Source organism: Polychytrium aggregatum (assembly GCF_025602895.1).
Source record: "Polychytrium aggregatum strain JEL109 chromosome Unknown BJ171scaffold_39, whole genome shotgun sequence".
Classification (NCBI taxonomy): Eukaryota; Fungi; Chytridiomycota; class Chytridiomycetes; order Polychytriales; genus Polychytrium; species Polychytrium aggregatum.
Window position 1 is genome coordinate 331,502 of NW_026516241.1, and position 13,883 is coordinate 345,384.

A 13,883-nucleotide genomic window follows, 5' to 3' on the forward strand; every position below is an offset into this window, starting at 1 on the left:
CCCCCACCCTTTGCCGACCGCTTGCATCGCTGGTCCGGCCTGCCATGGGCTGTTGCCGTCGCTGTTGCCGTCGCCGTTGCTGCTGTCCATTTCAAATCGGTCGCCCATTCCATGCACTCGCATCACGCCGCACAGCCCGGTCGCCTCCCCTTGCCGCCCAAGCACATATCCATCGCTTCCATTCCGCCGTTTGTCTTCCGGCAAGCTCGGCCTCGCTCCGTTCTGCTGCACCAACTCCCTTTTTTCTGCTGCTCCTCCGGCCTTCCTTCCGGCTCTCGCCATCTCGTCGCTCTGCATCGCACCCGCACCTGCCATCCGCCCATCGGCTGCTCTGATACAGCTTTGTGGTAGCGCCCCACCTGCGTCTGTCCGTCTGTCTGCCTGTCCATCTGCCCATCTGTTTCTTCCCGTCAAGGCCCGCTTCCAATGAGCAACGCCGAAATCACCATCACCGACGCCGACAACACCGTCGAGGTCGTCAAGACCGCCGAGCTCGATGCTCCGGCCCCCGTGGAGCAGCCCAACGTCGTGGTCACCCGAGTCGAGGTATGTCCACCCTCGAGCCCGGTTGTCCCTGACCGCTTTCCTCGGAAGAAACCCATGCCATGCAAATGCGTTGCTAACGAATTCCGCAACCTCCCATCAACCGCTCTCGTCTGCAGTTTGTCGGCATCATGGCCTCGCTCTCGCTCCTGCTCTTTGCCGCTTCGTTGCTGGCCACCATCGTAGCGACCGCCCTGCCGTCGATCGCCCACGATCTCAACGATCTCGCCGACTATGCCTGGGTCGCTACGGCCTATCTCCTGACTTCGACCACGATCCAGCCCCTCAGCGGCGTGCTCAGCGATATCTTTGGTCGCAAGGTGGGCCCCTGCTCGTCCGGCTGTGAAGGATTGTATTGGCACTGTCTTTTCTCTACCGCACATCAACGGCCCCCCCTCCTTTCTCCACTCCGCCTCGCATCCGACCCCTCGGTTTGCTCTGCTTCTTGGCTTGCTTCCCTCGGCTGGCTATCCTCTGCTGGCTGCAGTCGCCGAGGGCCTTTGCTTGTGGTTGCATTGGTGCTGCGTCGGGCCTGGCTTGTGCCGCCCGCCAGGCGATTGTCTTCGACTCGCCCATTCCCCACCGTGAAACTCGGGGCCTGTCCGTTGATCGCACACCGAGCCATCTTGGCTTTGCGTCGTCTCCGACCCAACTAACGGTATCGGCTCCGTGTCCTTCTCCTCCCCCCTCGCTCTGTGGGTGCCATGTAGGCCTGCATTGTCTTTGCCTCCGCCGTCTTCCTGGTCGCCACCATCGTCTCGGCCGTCAGTGTCAACATGATCATGCTGATCGTCGCCCGTGGCATCATGGGCATTGGCGGCGGAATCATCTTTTCTGTCGTCTATGTGATCATCGCCGACATTGTCATCCCAAAGAAGCGCGGCATCTACCAGGGCATGATCGGCGGCATCTTTTCGATCGCCACCGTCATTGGTCCCATCATCGGCGGCTATTTCACCGACAGCTCGGCCGGCTGGCGTTGGTGCTTCTATGTCATCATTCCGCTCGCCGCCATCTCCCTGATTGCCATCGTCATCTTCATGAAGTTCCCCAAGCCATCGGGCTCGCTCCGGGACAAGATCGGCCGCCTGGATGTCTGGGGCACCCTGGCCATTTGCTTCTCCGTGGTGCTGTTCCTGCTCGCCCTCACCTGGGGTGGAACCAACTACAGCTGGGACTCGGGCATCATCATCGGCCTTCTCGTTGGCGGTGTGGTCCTCATAGCCGTCTTCTTTGTCGTCGAAGCCAAGATCCCTCGCGTCCCCATCATGCCCCTCGATCTGTTCAAGTACCGCAACTTTAACACCTCCAACATTATTGCCTTCACGATTGGATTCCAGCTCTATGGTAACAAAGTCCTTCGGGGCAAGACGCAATCGTTGGATTGGCCTTGGCTGGTGACCTTGTTGAGCCGGTGTCCTGGGCAGAGTGGCGCCGACCTCAACTCGCCCTCGGCCACTGCTGGTGCTTTGGGTTGATTGACTCGGGATCCTCGGCGCATCAAACTAACCCACGACCCCTCCGTGACTCTGCTGCCCCAGGCTGCATCTTCTTCATCCCCCTGTACTTTCAAGTTGTTCACGGCTCCAATGCGACTCAAGCCGGCTTGGGCTTGCTGCCTCTCGTCCTGACCCTGACCCTGGCCTCGATCCTCTCGGGCATCTTGACATCACGATTTGGCTTCACCAAGGCCCTGGTCATCCCCGGCATGGCTCTGCTGACCATCTCGGTTGGTTTGTTCATCATCCTCGACGCCGGATCCAGCCGGGCTCTCGAGAGCACCTTCTTGGGCATGATGGGCTTTGCTGCGGGTCTGTGCATGCAGACTGTCACCGTCGTTGTCCAGGGCTCGCTGCCAGTCCCGCGCCTGGCCGCTGCCACGGCCACCAACACCTTCTTTAGAACCTTTGGCGGTGTCTTTGGTGTGGCCCTCTTCCAGACCATCCTGACGACTCGCTTCGAGTCCTCTCTCGTCCAGCGCCTTGGCCCCAAGGCTCTCTCTGGAAGCTCGACATCGGTGAGTCCGCTCTTCTCGGCCCGTTTCATTGCACAGACTACACGTCCCGTCGACACGCAGAGAGAGGCGTACGGCATTTGATAGCCTGCCATCCTCGTCCGGTGCACGATCGAGTCCCCGTGCCTTGAGCCCAATTGAGTCTGTCTCGATCCCGATTGCACCAGGCCCGTCGCTTACCTATCGCTTTACTTTTCACCCACAGTTCGATCCCACGAGTATCGCCAGTCTTCCTCCCTCCGTCCAAGGCACCGTCATTGCCGCCTTTGTGGACGGCTTCCACTCGGTCTGGATCGTGACCGCGGCTGTGGTTGGCTTCGGATTTATCGTGGCCCTGTTTATGAAGTCTGTGGACTGGAGCAAGTCCAGCAATACCAAGAAGGATGCCTCGCCTTCGCAGTCGCTCGACAATACCGCGGTCGAAGCTGCCAAGCCCGACGACACCAACGTTTAATACAGATGCATGAACTGCCGAGAGGGTACTGGGATCGACCTGGCCAGTCGGCGCTACGCTCACCATCGGCTCGGCTTGGCACAGCCGATAGCCAGGACCGCGCAAAGCAAGTCTCACAGTCATTTTTCGCTTGCTTCGACTTTCTCACCCGACACTTCCTCCCCCCCCCATCCATAATCAAGGGCTCAACGACCCTGTCACCGCCATTTTCCACCCATCCACACAGCAGCCCGTAGCAGCGCCTTCCACTCGTACACTTCCTCTCCCATCCCCATCCTTGTCACTTTGATGCACCGTCGCTTCGTGCATTCTCGCAAACATGCTTTCGCTCCCAATGGCTCTGCTTTCACACCCAAGTCCTCTTTGCCTTCCTACCGAACCAACTCATCTCAGCATCACATGAGCTGGCTCTCAAGCTGCAGAGCCTCAGAACCTCTGTTTCTTGAGCCCAGCCTCTCTTCTCATGGCTCCCACTCTCTTCTCTTCAATTTCTACTCTTCCCTGCTCTTGCCTCGCCCGAACCACAGCCGGCCATGAGCCTTTCCCTCTCTCCCTCACTACTCGCGTTCGCTCCGTTCGCTTCGTCCTCATTGACTCTCCATGTGGGTTTGGTTCATGAATGGTCCACGCTTGGTCGAACCTGAACGCACTGGTTATCGTCGTCGCTATTGCTCTTTCTTTCTGATCTTGATTTCGGCCAAAGTGAAACAATACACCAAAGTCACTACGAAACGAGAGAGCTCGGCGTTCCAACTGTCGCCTTGCCAAGTGATCGATTGTCTTCAATGGACTTGTCTATTTTTGTTTTCTCTCCTGGACATAGGGCATAACAAGTAGTCCAGGATCCCAGGAATAGATGGAAAAATGAACGAAAGAAATGGAAGCCGGCAGATCTATTTCTCTCCCTCTATCGGCTGTTCCTTCATTCTCGTGGTTGATCTCGTTCAAGCCGAGATATCGGAGCTTGGGGGTCTTTGGCAAGACGCCCGAACACCCCTCTCTTGTCGATGCCCTTTTGTGCATGGACGAGAGTCATTCAAACGGCGATGCCATCGTCCGGTGCACTGCTTGCAGAGTCTGCAACTTCCGTATGGGTATCCAAGGAAGGTACCTAGTGTCCATCTAAACATCATGCTTTGGGCAATCCATCTTCGTCTTAGATCCTCGTTCGGCCCCACAATGTTATCACCTGCTGAGTATCTCGAGGTCCAGTTCAATCCGTACTCCAGCATGGGTTGGATGAATGTCTTGAAGATCCTCGTCACCATCTTGGCTGAGAAGCGGCTCGGACAAATGGAGATGGACGGAAACAGCCAACAAGACCTTACTGGACGTCTTGGTGCCTGAGAGGCTGGTTGACTTGCTGGCTGCTTTCTCCGGTTCCATGGGGCGATGGTGGTCTGGATGGTTCAAGGTCTTTCCATCACCTATGGTTGTCAGAACGTGCTCGTTGCCGCTCCGTGTATTGAATGTATTGAATGTATTGGATGTATTGAATGAATTGGATGAATTGGATGTATTGAATGTATTGAATGTCAACTACAACACTGCTCGGCCATTGCCGCTTCATCAGAACCACTTTGCAAGTCCACTCTTTGGTATCATGGTGATTTGGATTGATGGTGGCGGTGAAATTTGGTTGGATGTAGGGTGTTGTAGCTTATTACTTTGGGAGTGGAACTTGGGAGAGACTCGGGGATTAGGGCCACTTTCCGATTTCCTTGAGTCTGCCGATAGAGTCTTCGTCGCCCTGGTCGGCGGACTTGCGGTACCAGAAGATGGCGGTGTCGACGTCCTCACCAACACCCCGGCCATTCTCGAAGCACCAGCCCAGCTGAAGTTGTCCGTATCGATTGTCCTGGTCGGCCGACTTGCGATACCACTCGGCTGCCTTGGTGTAGTCCTGGGTTACTCCGTATCCCCAGTAGTAGCACACTCCAACCCACCGCTGCCCATATGAGTTGCCCTCCTCGGCCGACTTGCTAAACCACTCGAATGCCTTATTGCTGTCCTCTGATATTCCCTCGCCACAAAAGCGGCACATTCCGATCCACAACTGGCTGTCGCTGTGGCCCTCATTGGCAAGCTGCACGAATATGCCAGCTGCTTTCTCTCGGTCCTCGGTGGTTCCGAATCTATTGGCCAGACATACAGCCATAAGATGTCTGCACAGCCAGTCACGATCCGATCCCAACTGGCACAACTTGAAGAACTTGCGGGCTGCGGGCGAGTTGGAGTCGACACCACGGTATCCGGCCAGGCACTCATCCTCCCCGAGCTCAAACCCATCCGATCTGTTCTCTCGGATGATCTTGATGCCCTTTTGCTGGTCTTGTCGAGTACCCCGGCCAAGATAGTGCATCCATCCGACCATGTGGGTGGCGATGTGTTTGTGCATTGTGTTGGTGGACCTGGTGCTGACTTCCTGCCATTGGTTCAAGGCGCCGACATCACTCTGTTCGACACCATGACCGATGAACGAGAACCACCCACGAAGGAACACGATGTGGAGTCGGCCATCGTCGCTGCCCTGGTCGGCAGCCTTGGAGTACCACTCGATCGCGTTGTTATAATCTTGTTCGACACCCTCGCCATTCTCAAAGTATTGGCCGAGGGAAACTTGAGCCTGAGGCATCCCACGTTCGGCCAGACTGCGGTACAGCTCGATAGCCTTGGTGTGGTCCGGGTCGATTCCGAGTCCGTTGCGATAACATCCAGCCAGGCGAAACTGTGCCATCGGATGTTGGAACTCGGCGGCACTCTCCAAATGGTGGATGATCTGCTGGCGGATGGCCTCTGATTTGTCTGCAGACTGATCGATAGTGAGTTCGACTTGAAGGATCCGTGCCAAAAAATACGAGACTGATGGGTTTCCTTGGTCGGCTTGATCTTCAAGCCAGGATCGGTCGGCTGTGTCTGGATCCTTGCAGTGCAGCGATATGGCAATCTGGTCGCTTGGTGTGAGGCCAATCTGAATCTGTCCATCTGGACGACACAGTCCTGCCTTCTGGCACCAGTTGTGGAAGCGAGCCAGCTTGGAGCTCAGGAGAGGCTGGGCTCGTTTGCACACTCGGAGCAGGGTCTTGATGGTGTCAAAGTCGAGGGCAAGCCGGAAACCGTCGTTGCAACAAATGGTGGTGAGGATGTCTGGATTGTGGTTGAATGAGTGCTGGGTGATATCGGGCATCGACGAGGTTGTGCTGGCTTCAGCTTGGCTTTGGTGAGTGGCAAATGATGCTGTGGTTGAAGCAAGCTCGTTGATGCTGGCCATGTTGACGGAGACAGGAGGAGGACAAGTGGGTGATGGAGATGAACAGGAGACAACGAGGCAAGTGGCGAAGCAAGCCAAACACTGGCAAGCCAAACACTGGCCATCGAGCACACACACAAGCCTGGCTCGATCCGATGGTTTCCTGGCTGGATTCAATATCACCACACGGCCACAGGCACTGCCACCCAGGATCATCCGCCGCACGTGGCGCAGTGCTCGCCGCTCACATGACCGAGACGCCACGCGCAGCCGCTTGCCCATGTCCAACCTCCCTCCTTTCTGATCATCGTCGACCGCCCTTGCAACCCACACATCCAAGCGATCGCTGTCCACCGCCAGCACCGGCACTGCATACCCAACCACTCGCAGCGGCCATGAGCAGAGGCGGATTTCGTGGAGGCGGCCGCGGAGGCGGATCGTTCGGCCGGGCACCAGCACATGGGCCAGAGATTCCCGACGGCATGATTGTTTCCTTCCATGAGATTCCGCTCTATCCGGTGAGCCTTCAGCCATTGCTGCTCCAATTTGCCGGGATTGCGATACCCAACTCAACGACCGATCCCTATGGATCCAATTCCTATGGAGCGGCTCATACCGACCTCTATCGTAACCGCGCTCACGACCAACCGCCTTGGGCCCCTCCTCGGCCCGATGCGATGCTTTCTTGCTGACTCGGATGGGATGCTTGTCCACAGGACTTTGTGCTGCCCATTCCCAAAGTCCTCGGCCCCCAGGAGGCTATCATCGTCGAGATCGACCAGCAGATTGCCGAGGATTTGAAGCAGACGCCATACTATATCGGACCTCCTCCCCCAAAGCCCGGTAGGAAGAGTTGCCATCGCCGGGTCGCTGGCTGGACGTGTCTTCTGCGAACATGCCCGACAGCCAACGAGATCCTCATCCGCAGCGCCGTTCCGTGACAGATATCGAGCGTTTCTCGGACATTTACAAGAAGGTCCGCAGCTCACGAGCACTGACAGAGACGCCGACCCGCCAGGGTAAGATCGAGACGCTTTGCATGGCCGGCGAATCAGACTCCAACGGTTCGGCACCGGGGCACGATGCAGAGTCCAGCCACAACTGTCGCTGTGCGGTGTCGATGTTTGGCCGAACCACCAAGGAATCAAGCGAGCGCGGCAGCGCTCATATCAGCTCGGAAAGCCTGATATCAGTGTCCTTTCTGAGGCAGCCAAGTGCCAATCCGAGTACATTGACTCTGCCCTAACACGCCGGTTCTTGCGATGGCCAGATCTGTCGTTCTTTCCCGAGGAGCTGCACGGCGTCAAGGACTTTTCGAAATCCAAACTTGGTGCGAACCATCTCCTCTCGCCAGACTGCATATATCTACTGGGGATGCTGGTGATCGACTCAGGCCTCGTCACTGATTTGGAGCCAACATCCCTCTGTCTCTCCACGCATATGTACTCGGTTCCTCCAAACACATTCATAGGACAACGCCTGCTCGAAAAGAACATTGACCTGGAAGCCATTACCAGGAGAGCCCAGGAGCTGGACAAGCTTGGTCTTTCTCGGGAAGTAAGTACAGCGCCCCCAACTCGATGGAGCACATTGGGATCGGCAACGACAGATGTAAACTCCGTAAACCCTGATGTCGCCACACACTCTGACTTTGGTAGAACGACGAGGACGACGAATGGAACAACCCGGAGGAATACGACGACTCAGAGGAGGAGGGCGGCGATTACGGCGAGCTAGTCTGGGACATGGACCACTACGATGCCTACGGCGACGACTCGGACCACGGGGACGGTAAGACATCTATCTGCGGAGCCCCAAGCCCGACCAGAGGGCGTTGCGTCGTTTACAGTCCTGAATTCCTGCTCCGTTTCCTTCGTCCACGGCAGACGATTGATGTCAAATGCGTCTCTGTCCAAGTTGCATCCAATTTCCCTCGCCTGCCCTCGTCTGTACCTGCTCATCGGCCCGATCCAATAGGGTCACCAAATCACCTCCAGACCGGATCTGCCCGCAATGGATTGCTGGCCCGCTTCAACCTCCCTTCAATCACCTTCAATCCGCTCTGGTGCTGTGCCCCTACCTTCGGGTTCCTATGCAGCGAGCAGTCCTGCATCTGCGGCAGACAATACACAACCACATTCCCGATCGGATCCTCTGGTATCGCCCAAAGCTTCGACGCCGCCAGGATGGCACGGATATGCCCGAGGAGTCGGGCTTGCCTTTATTGCGGGGGGGGGAAGTCTCGGCGAATCAGTAGAGCCAGGCGCCTGGACAGGTTGCCTTGGGTGCGCCCATGAGCTCGTTCTTGTCGATGATCATGGCCACAATCTTCAATCCCTGTCCAACACAAAACTCTCGCAGAAAGCCTTGCCAGTACGGCCGGCGTTCCATCTCACCGCAAAGGACCATGAATACGGCGGTGATGCCCCGCGAGAGGACCAGCTCCCGCAGCCCATCGACGGCCTCGGCCGAGTCCAGATCCTGGGTCAGGAACTCGGTGCGGTCGGCAACGCCGCACTCGCCAGAGACCCGGACGGCCATCTCCACCAGCTCCCGGTCGTAGTCGATGCCGATCGCCAGACGGGCTCCGAAGCGCTGGGTAGCGCAGATACACACCCGTCCGTCGCCGCAGCCAATGTCGAGAACGACGTCGTCGGGGCCGATACCGGCGAGCAGACAGGCGTCTAGACAGGTCTTCTTGGTCGAGGGCAAAAACGGTGCCAGCTGAGCTTCTTCCTGGCCCTCCCGTGAGTCCTCGAACGGGAACGGATCGGCCAGGACCCGAAAGGCCGACGGCAGAGAATCGAGCTCGGCAGGCCGCAAGTCTTCGAGATCGAAAGTGTCGGGAAAGACGTCCAGAAAGTCTTTGCACTGGGTCAAAGCCGTGGCTCCGCTGTGCGAAGGTTCGTTCGTCAGCGGTGTGGCCATGGGACTGAGTCGAGGCGGCCGAGATATTGGAATGCGGTTCGGAGATGCACAGACCAGAGGCAGAACAGCCGAAACGATCGAGCCTGGAACTGAAAACGCACAGAGATCGCTCTCGGTGTCGTCTCGGTCGGCGAGAGTCAGTCGGGATGGCTGCCCGCTGCTCCAATCCGCCATCAGCACCAGCAATTCCCATCAAATGACAACTCGAAGAACATTGAAGACGGCAGAGTATCGAGCAGCGGCCCTTGAGCTGATTGCGGGGCAAACCGAACTCAATACAGTCGGTCCAGAAAGAAACGAGGCAGTCACTTGCTGGCATCAGATTTCCGACATATTGCAGGCTCCAGCGAGCAATCCATCGGCTCCAGTGAGCAAGCCATGCGATTGTTTCCCGTCCTGGTTGGCAATCACTCTGTGTGGTGCATTCGCTCGACCCTCCGGACAGCTCCATGGTGTATCGATATCAAGATACTCTGTGTTCTCGAGTCGCTTGGCTCCCCGGCACTGTGAGCACACCTGGAGATCGAGTCGCTTGAATCGCCGTCGTCTGGGTGGTGCCTTTCGCTTGCAGGGAGCCATCTGTGCGAGAAAGCGTCCTTGATTCAGATCCAGAAACACATCACTGAACGGCCATGGCCAGCGCCGATGTGTTGAGGCAACAAATTACTTGTTCAACGACCTAAACCTGCTTTTTATTGGATTGGCTGTAGTACTCTCGCTTTCTTCGTGGCGGGAAGAAGCACTCTGCAGTATCATAACTAGTGAGATCACTCGCTGCGGATGCGAGTGGGACTTCCAACAGGCAAACCAACCAGGACGGCAATGACGTCCGTCTGGGACACCACGCCGATGGGCTTCATGTGCTCGTCAGTGACCCAGACTCTGTGGATGCGGTTCTGGGTGAGGGTCTGGATGACCTTGAGTAGTGTATCTTCTGGCGAACAGACCAGATTTTCCACCTTGGGGATGGGGCGAGCGGCAGCCTGGTTGGGGCCGGAGGTGCGCCGAGATCGTCGCAGCGAGGAGTGAGTCGAATGGGTGTGCTCAATGACAAGAAATGCGGACCAACGACTGTCGAAGCAACAGCTCGATACGATACGCTACGATCCTGCGTGCTGCAGATCCCCCACGCCTCATCTAAGCCCTCTTCCATCCTGACCTGCAAAAATTCCGCCACAGGAGACTTCAAGTGCGAGAGCGTCTTGTCGGTGAGGCCCCGGAGGTCGCTGGCGCTGAGGGTGCCTACCACATGGTTGGCCGAGTCGACGATGGGAAGGGCCAGCAGCTTCTGGACGGCCATGCGCTTGAAGCCATCATAGGCGGACTCGCGATCGGAGATCAGCGTCACTGGCCTCTCGGAGCGGATAAGCCCGAGTTGCTGCAGCGTCTTGTCCAGAGAAATCTCTGGGGAGACAATCGCCGGGTGGTCGTAGACATAGCGGATGATATCTGTTTGGGTGAAAACGTAGCTCTTGCGGCGGTGGGTTGCATCTGTGATGAGGGCGCGATGGGCGCCCTGGGCAAAGTCATGCAAAACCTGGCGAGGGGCCAAGACAGAATATGCATTCAGAGCCAGAGAAGGAGATATGTGGGCACGTCCGGGGCGAAACGCAGGCCGTTCCCGCTCAGCGGAGCGATTGTGGATGAGATACAAGCCGCTTCAAATGCTGCGCGACGCATCCCCTCCCCCGACAGGAGCTTACGTCGTGGAGCTTGTCCTGGTAGTCGCTCTCGAGGATGCGGTAACTCTCAGACTCCGAGTCCAGGGTCATGGCGGCTTCGATGCTGACGTCCAGCTTGGACTGAGCATCCTCCAGCGACGTATTGCCGAGTTTTGCGACGACAAAGTTGAGGATGTCAAAGGTCGAGATGATGTAAACGATTTTCTTGCCGACGTGGGAGTAGATGGGTAGCGAGAGGATGCTATTGGCGGCCATGGTGGCGAGAGCATTGCGAATCGTGGACGTGGGCTCGATGGCGATGAGCTCGCGCTTGGATTCGGAGAGACTCAGAGCTTCGTGCTGGAGGCTGAGCAGCTTCTGGGCCATGATTCCGAGCAGACAAGGGTGGAGCTATGGGAAAAGCTGACGCGACAAGGGTTCCGAGGCGGGATGTTTCGGCCGGGTTGTGGAAACGGGGATGGGACTTGCAGCCAGATGGACAGCAGAGGCGAAACGGGAGTTGGCGGCTGAGGCGGCGGTGGAGGTCGAGAGGCAGGAGAGCGCCGGCCCGGATGCAACGACAGCGACGAGGGCAACCAAAGCCGCAGACGGGAGGATGGACCAGCGGCAAGCGCAAGGGTGACGAGGCGTGATGCGCAAAAGCAACCCGGGCGAGCGACCTGCTGATCAAACGAGAAGCCGCCGGGGCTGGTGCATCGGATCAGCACGGGGCCGACGCAGCGCCGATCAGACGGCGCGGAGGGGCGAGCGAACAGGTCGTTCGGCGCATTGACGAGCGGCGTTGGGAAGTGGTGACGGGGTAATGCCAGGGGTGGTGTCAGGAGTGGTGTCAGGAGTGATATCGATTGTCGTATCAGGAGTGACATCACATTTGATATCAAATATGATATCAAGTGTGATGTCCAATAACGTCGAAGGGGCAGCGGACTGGCAATCCTGGGGCTGTCTGCGGATGTCGATGAGCACTGAGCGAAACGAAGCGAATGGGATGAAACGAATGCCAGAGTGCGAGGTATTACTTGGCTTGTTGTACTTTGCTTCAAAGTAACAACTCCATCGGCAACAACCCGGCTTGGCCGCCAGTCGCCCACGGCAGCAAATATCCGGCCGGCCGACCTGCTGGATGTCTTTCTCGCCCCCGTTCTCGTCGGCAACCTTGCTCGGCTGTCGATTCGCTGTTGTTCGCCAACAAATCGGCATCGGCCACAGCCACCAGCCAGCCCATCCTTTGCATTCATCTCTCCAGCGCATTCATCTCGATATCAATATCAATATCAACATCAATATCAATATCAATATCAACATCGATATCGACACTCTCCCATGGGCACCGACCGGCTCTCCCCCGTCGTCCTCGACAACCCCGGCGTCGCTGCTCGGCTGTTGGCATTCACACCCCAGTCCGAGCTGGCCTCGCTCGCCCTCCTCAGCTTCCGCTGGCATCAAGCCAGCGTCGCCGCCCTCTATCGGGCTCCTCGCTTCCAGAGCCGATACTCCAACCCGCTGGCAGCGCTCCTCAAGTTTCTGCGCACCCTGCAGCACCAGTCCTCCCTGCCTGCTCTGCTGGCCAAGAATCACTCTATCGACCCATTCGACGACCGACCTCCTGTCGGCTCGTTTGTCCGGATCTTGGACCTCTCCGTCGTCAAAGAGTCCCTCTACAGCTCCGTGCCGGCCGACTTTCTGTCTGTGATTCTGCAGGGTTGTCCTGGCCTCGTCTCGCTGAACCTTGCCTCTGCCGAGTTTGCAACCGACCAGGCCCGTCGCAGCACCGCCGTCGCCACCCATGTCTCGCTCCGAACCATCGATCTCTCGGGAGCGGTCAACCTCACCCCGGAGTCGCTGCAATCGCTGTGTCGCCGCTTTACCAGCCTCGAGTCGCTCAACCTGAGCTCAACGCACCTCAACGATGCTGCCCTCGCGATCATTGCGGCCCACTGTCCCCGCCTCGTCTCGGTTGCTGTCGGATCCACCTCCACGACGGACGCCTCAGTCCAGGTCCTGATTTCAAGATGCCCGCAGCTGGCCTGCATCGACCTGTCCCGGTGCCTGCGTATCAGCGACTCGTCGCTGGATATCCTGGCCTTGTCGTCGCTGCAGCTGCAGTCGCTTGTCCTGTGGGACTGCCGAAACGCTTCGTTCGATGCCCTGATCCGCCTGGTCAAATCCAAGGGCACTTCCCTGCGGAGGTTGAACCTGCGAGGCATCCAGTGCAATCGCAAGAATGCCCCTATGACCTTTGAGCGACTGGCCGAACTGCTGCACTCGCTCCCGGCGATCGAGGAGCTCTCGATGGACTATGTCTGGATCGACGCCGTTCGCCAGTGGAAGCCCGATGTCCTGGATCTCTTCCAGGCGCTCTCTCGTCTGCGCTCCCTGACATTCTCCGGCATCAGCGCCGAGACCCCGAACAACATCATCTGGAACCTGGGCTTCAAGATTCCGAACCTTCAGCGGCTGCGGCTCTTGCGCGACTCCTACGAGCGAGACTCGATTGTGACAGACATGTATGCTGACGTTGAGAGCGGCAGCCTGATGATCGATGCCGGCTTTGTGAAGAGATTTCACGAGCTCCGCGGACCCGTGGTCAAGATGTCGCTTGAGCTCGAAGGCGAAGCCGACCGCCCATACTGGACATGAGCAGCAGCGGCGGTAGCAGCAGCGACAGCAGCAGCAGGGCCCGATCTGCCTCGCTCAAGCTGTCTTTGTAGTTTGTTTTGGTCTTGCTTTTGTTGCTCTATGGAATATACTCAATAGTCTATTACAACTCAAATGAGGCGAGGAAATAGCGGCCTGTTTAGAATGCGGGAGCATGCTGGGGCACAAAGATGATCCGGTCATTGCATCCACGGCTCGGTGTCGCCAGCTCATGACCACATTGTAAAGCATTCATAAATATATAGTTCGGGTGTATAGAAGAGCAAGGCGGGGGGGGTGGACTGCAGTATTGGATAATCCTGGCGTTGGCTTGGTGCCCAATACAGATGCAATCGTCTCCACTTTGTTGCGCCA

At 57.6% G+C, this 13,883-nt stretch overlaps 6 protein-coding genes across 6 annotated transcripts; 3 read left to right on the top strand and 3 right to left on the bottom strand.

Moving 5' to 3' along the window:
- Positions 1-213: 213 nt before the first annotated feature.
- BJ171DRAFT_205324 (major facilitator superfamily-domain-containing protein) lies at positions 214-3,155 on the top strand. Its single transcript, XM_053106312.1, has 5 exons — positions 214-546; positions 663-863; positions 1,254-1,890; positions 2,085-2,560; positions 2,763-3,155. The coding sequence occupies exons 1-5, from the start codon at positions 427-429 to the stop codon at positions 3,009-3,011; spliced, it is 1,683 nt and encodes a 560-aa protein (XP_052963607.1). The 5' UTR covers positions 214-426; the 3' UTR covers positions 3,012-3,155.
- Positions 3,156-4,558: 1,403 nt separating this feature from the next.
- On the bottom strand, positions 4,559-5,938 carry BJ171DRAFT_445432 (uncharacterized protein). Its single transcript, XM_053108169.1, has 2 exons — positions 5,515-5,938; positions 4,559-5,067 (listed from the first exon to the last, which is right to left on the bottom strand). The coding sequence occupies exons 1-2, from the start codon at positions 5,746-5,748 to the stop codon at positions 4,711-4,713; spliced, it is 591 nt and encodes a 196-aa protein (XP_052963608.1). The 5' UTR covers positions 5,749-5,938; the 3' UTR covers positions 4,559-4,710.
- A 641-nt stretch (positions 5,939-6,579) lies between these two features.
- BJ171DRAFT_518102 (DNA-directed RNA polymerase III, subunit Rpc31) lies at positions 6,580-8,411 on the top strand. Its single transcript, XM_053112221.1, has 7 exons — positions 6,580-6,779; positions 6,978-7,104; positions 7,206-7,280; positions 7,532-7,591; positions 7,733-7,818; positions 7,920-8,052; positions 8,148-8,411. Exons 1-7 carry the CDS (start codon positions 6,657-6,659, stop codon positions 8,153-8,155), a joined length of 612 nt encoding a protein of 203 aa, XP_052963609.1. The 5' UTR covers positions 6,580-6,656; the 3' UTR covers positions 8,156-8,411.
- A 39-nt stretch (positions 8,412-8,450) lies between these two features.
- On the bottom strand, positions 8,451-9,486 carry BJ171DRAFT_518104 (uncharacterized protein). The gene has a single exon (XM_053112222.1). It carries the CDS (start codon positions 9,361-9,363, stop codon positions 8,512-8,514), a length of 852 nt encoding a protein of 283 aa, XP_052963610.1. The 5' UTR covers positions 9,364-9,486; the 3' UTR covers positions 8,451-8,511.
- A 470-nt stretch (positions 9,487-9,956) lies between these two features.
- Positions 9,957-11,126, bottom strand: BJ171DRAFT_427463 (uncharacterized protein; the record flags this gene model as incomplete). The annotated part of the gene is made up of 3 exons (XM_053107807.1): positions 9,957-10,172; positions 10,349-10,726; positions 10,893-11,126. The coding sequence occupies 3 exons, from the start codon at positions 11,124-11,126 to the stop codon at positions 9,957-9,959; spliced, it is 828 nt and encodes a 275-aa protein (XP_052963611.1).
- A 981-nt stretch (positions 11,127-12,107) lies between these two features.
- On the top strand, positions 12,108-13,626 carry BJ171DRAFT_518108 (uncharacterized protein). Its single transcript, XM_053112223.1, has one exon. The coding sequence runs from the start codon at positions 12,195-12,197 to the stop codon at positions 13,509-13,511; it is 1,317 nt and encodes a 438-aa protein (XP_052963612.1). The 5' UTR covers positions 12,108-12,194; the 3' UTR covers positions 13,512-13,626.
- Positions 13,627-13,883: the final 257 nt, after the last annotated feature.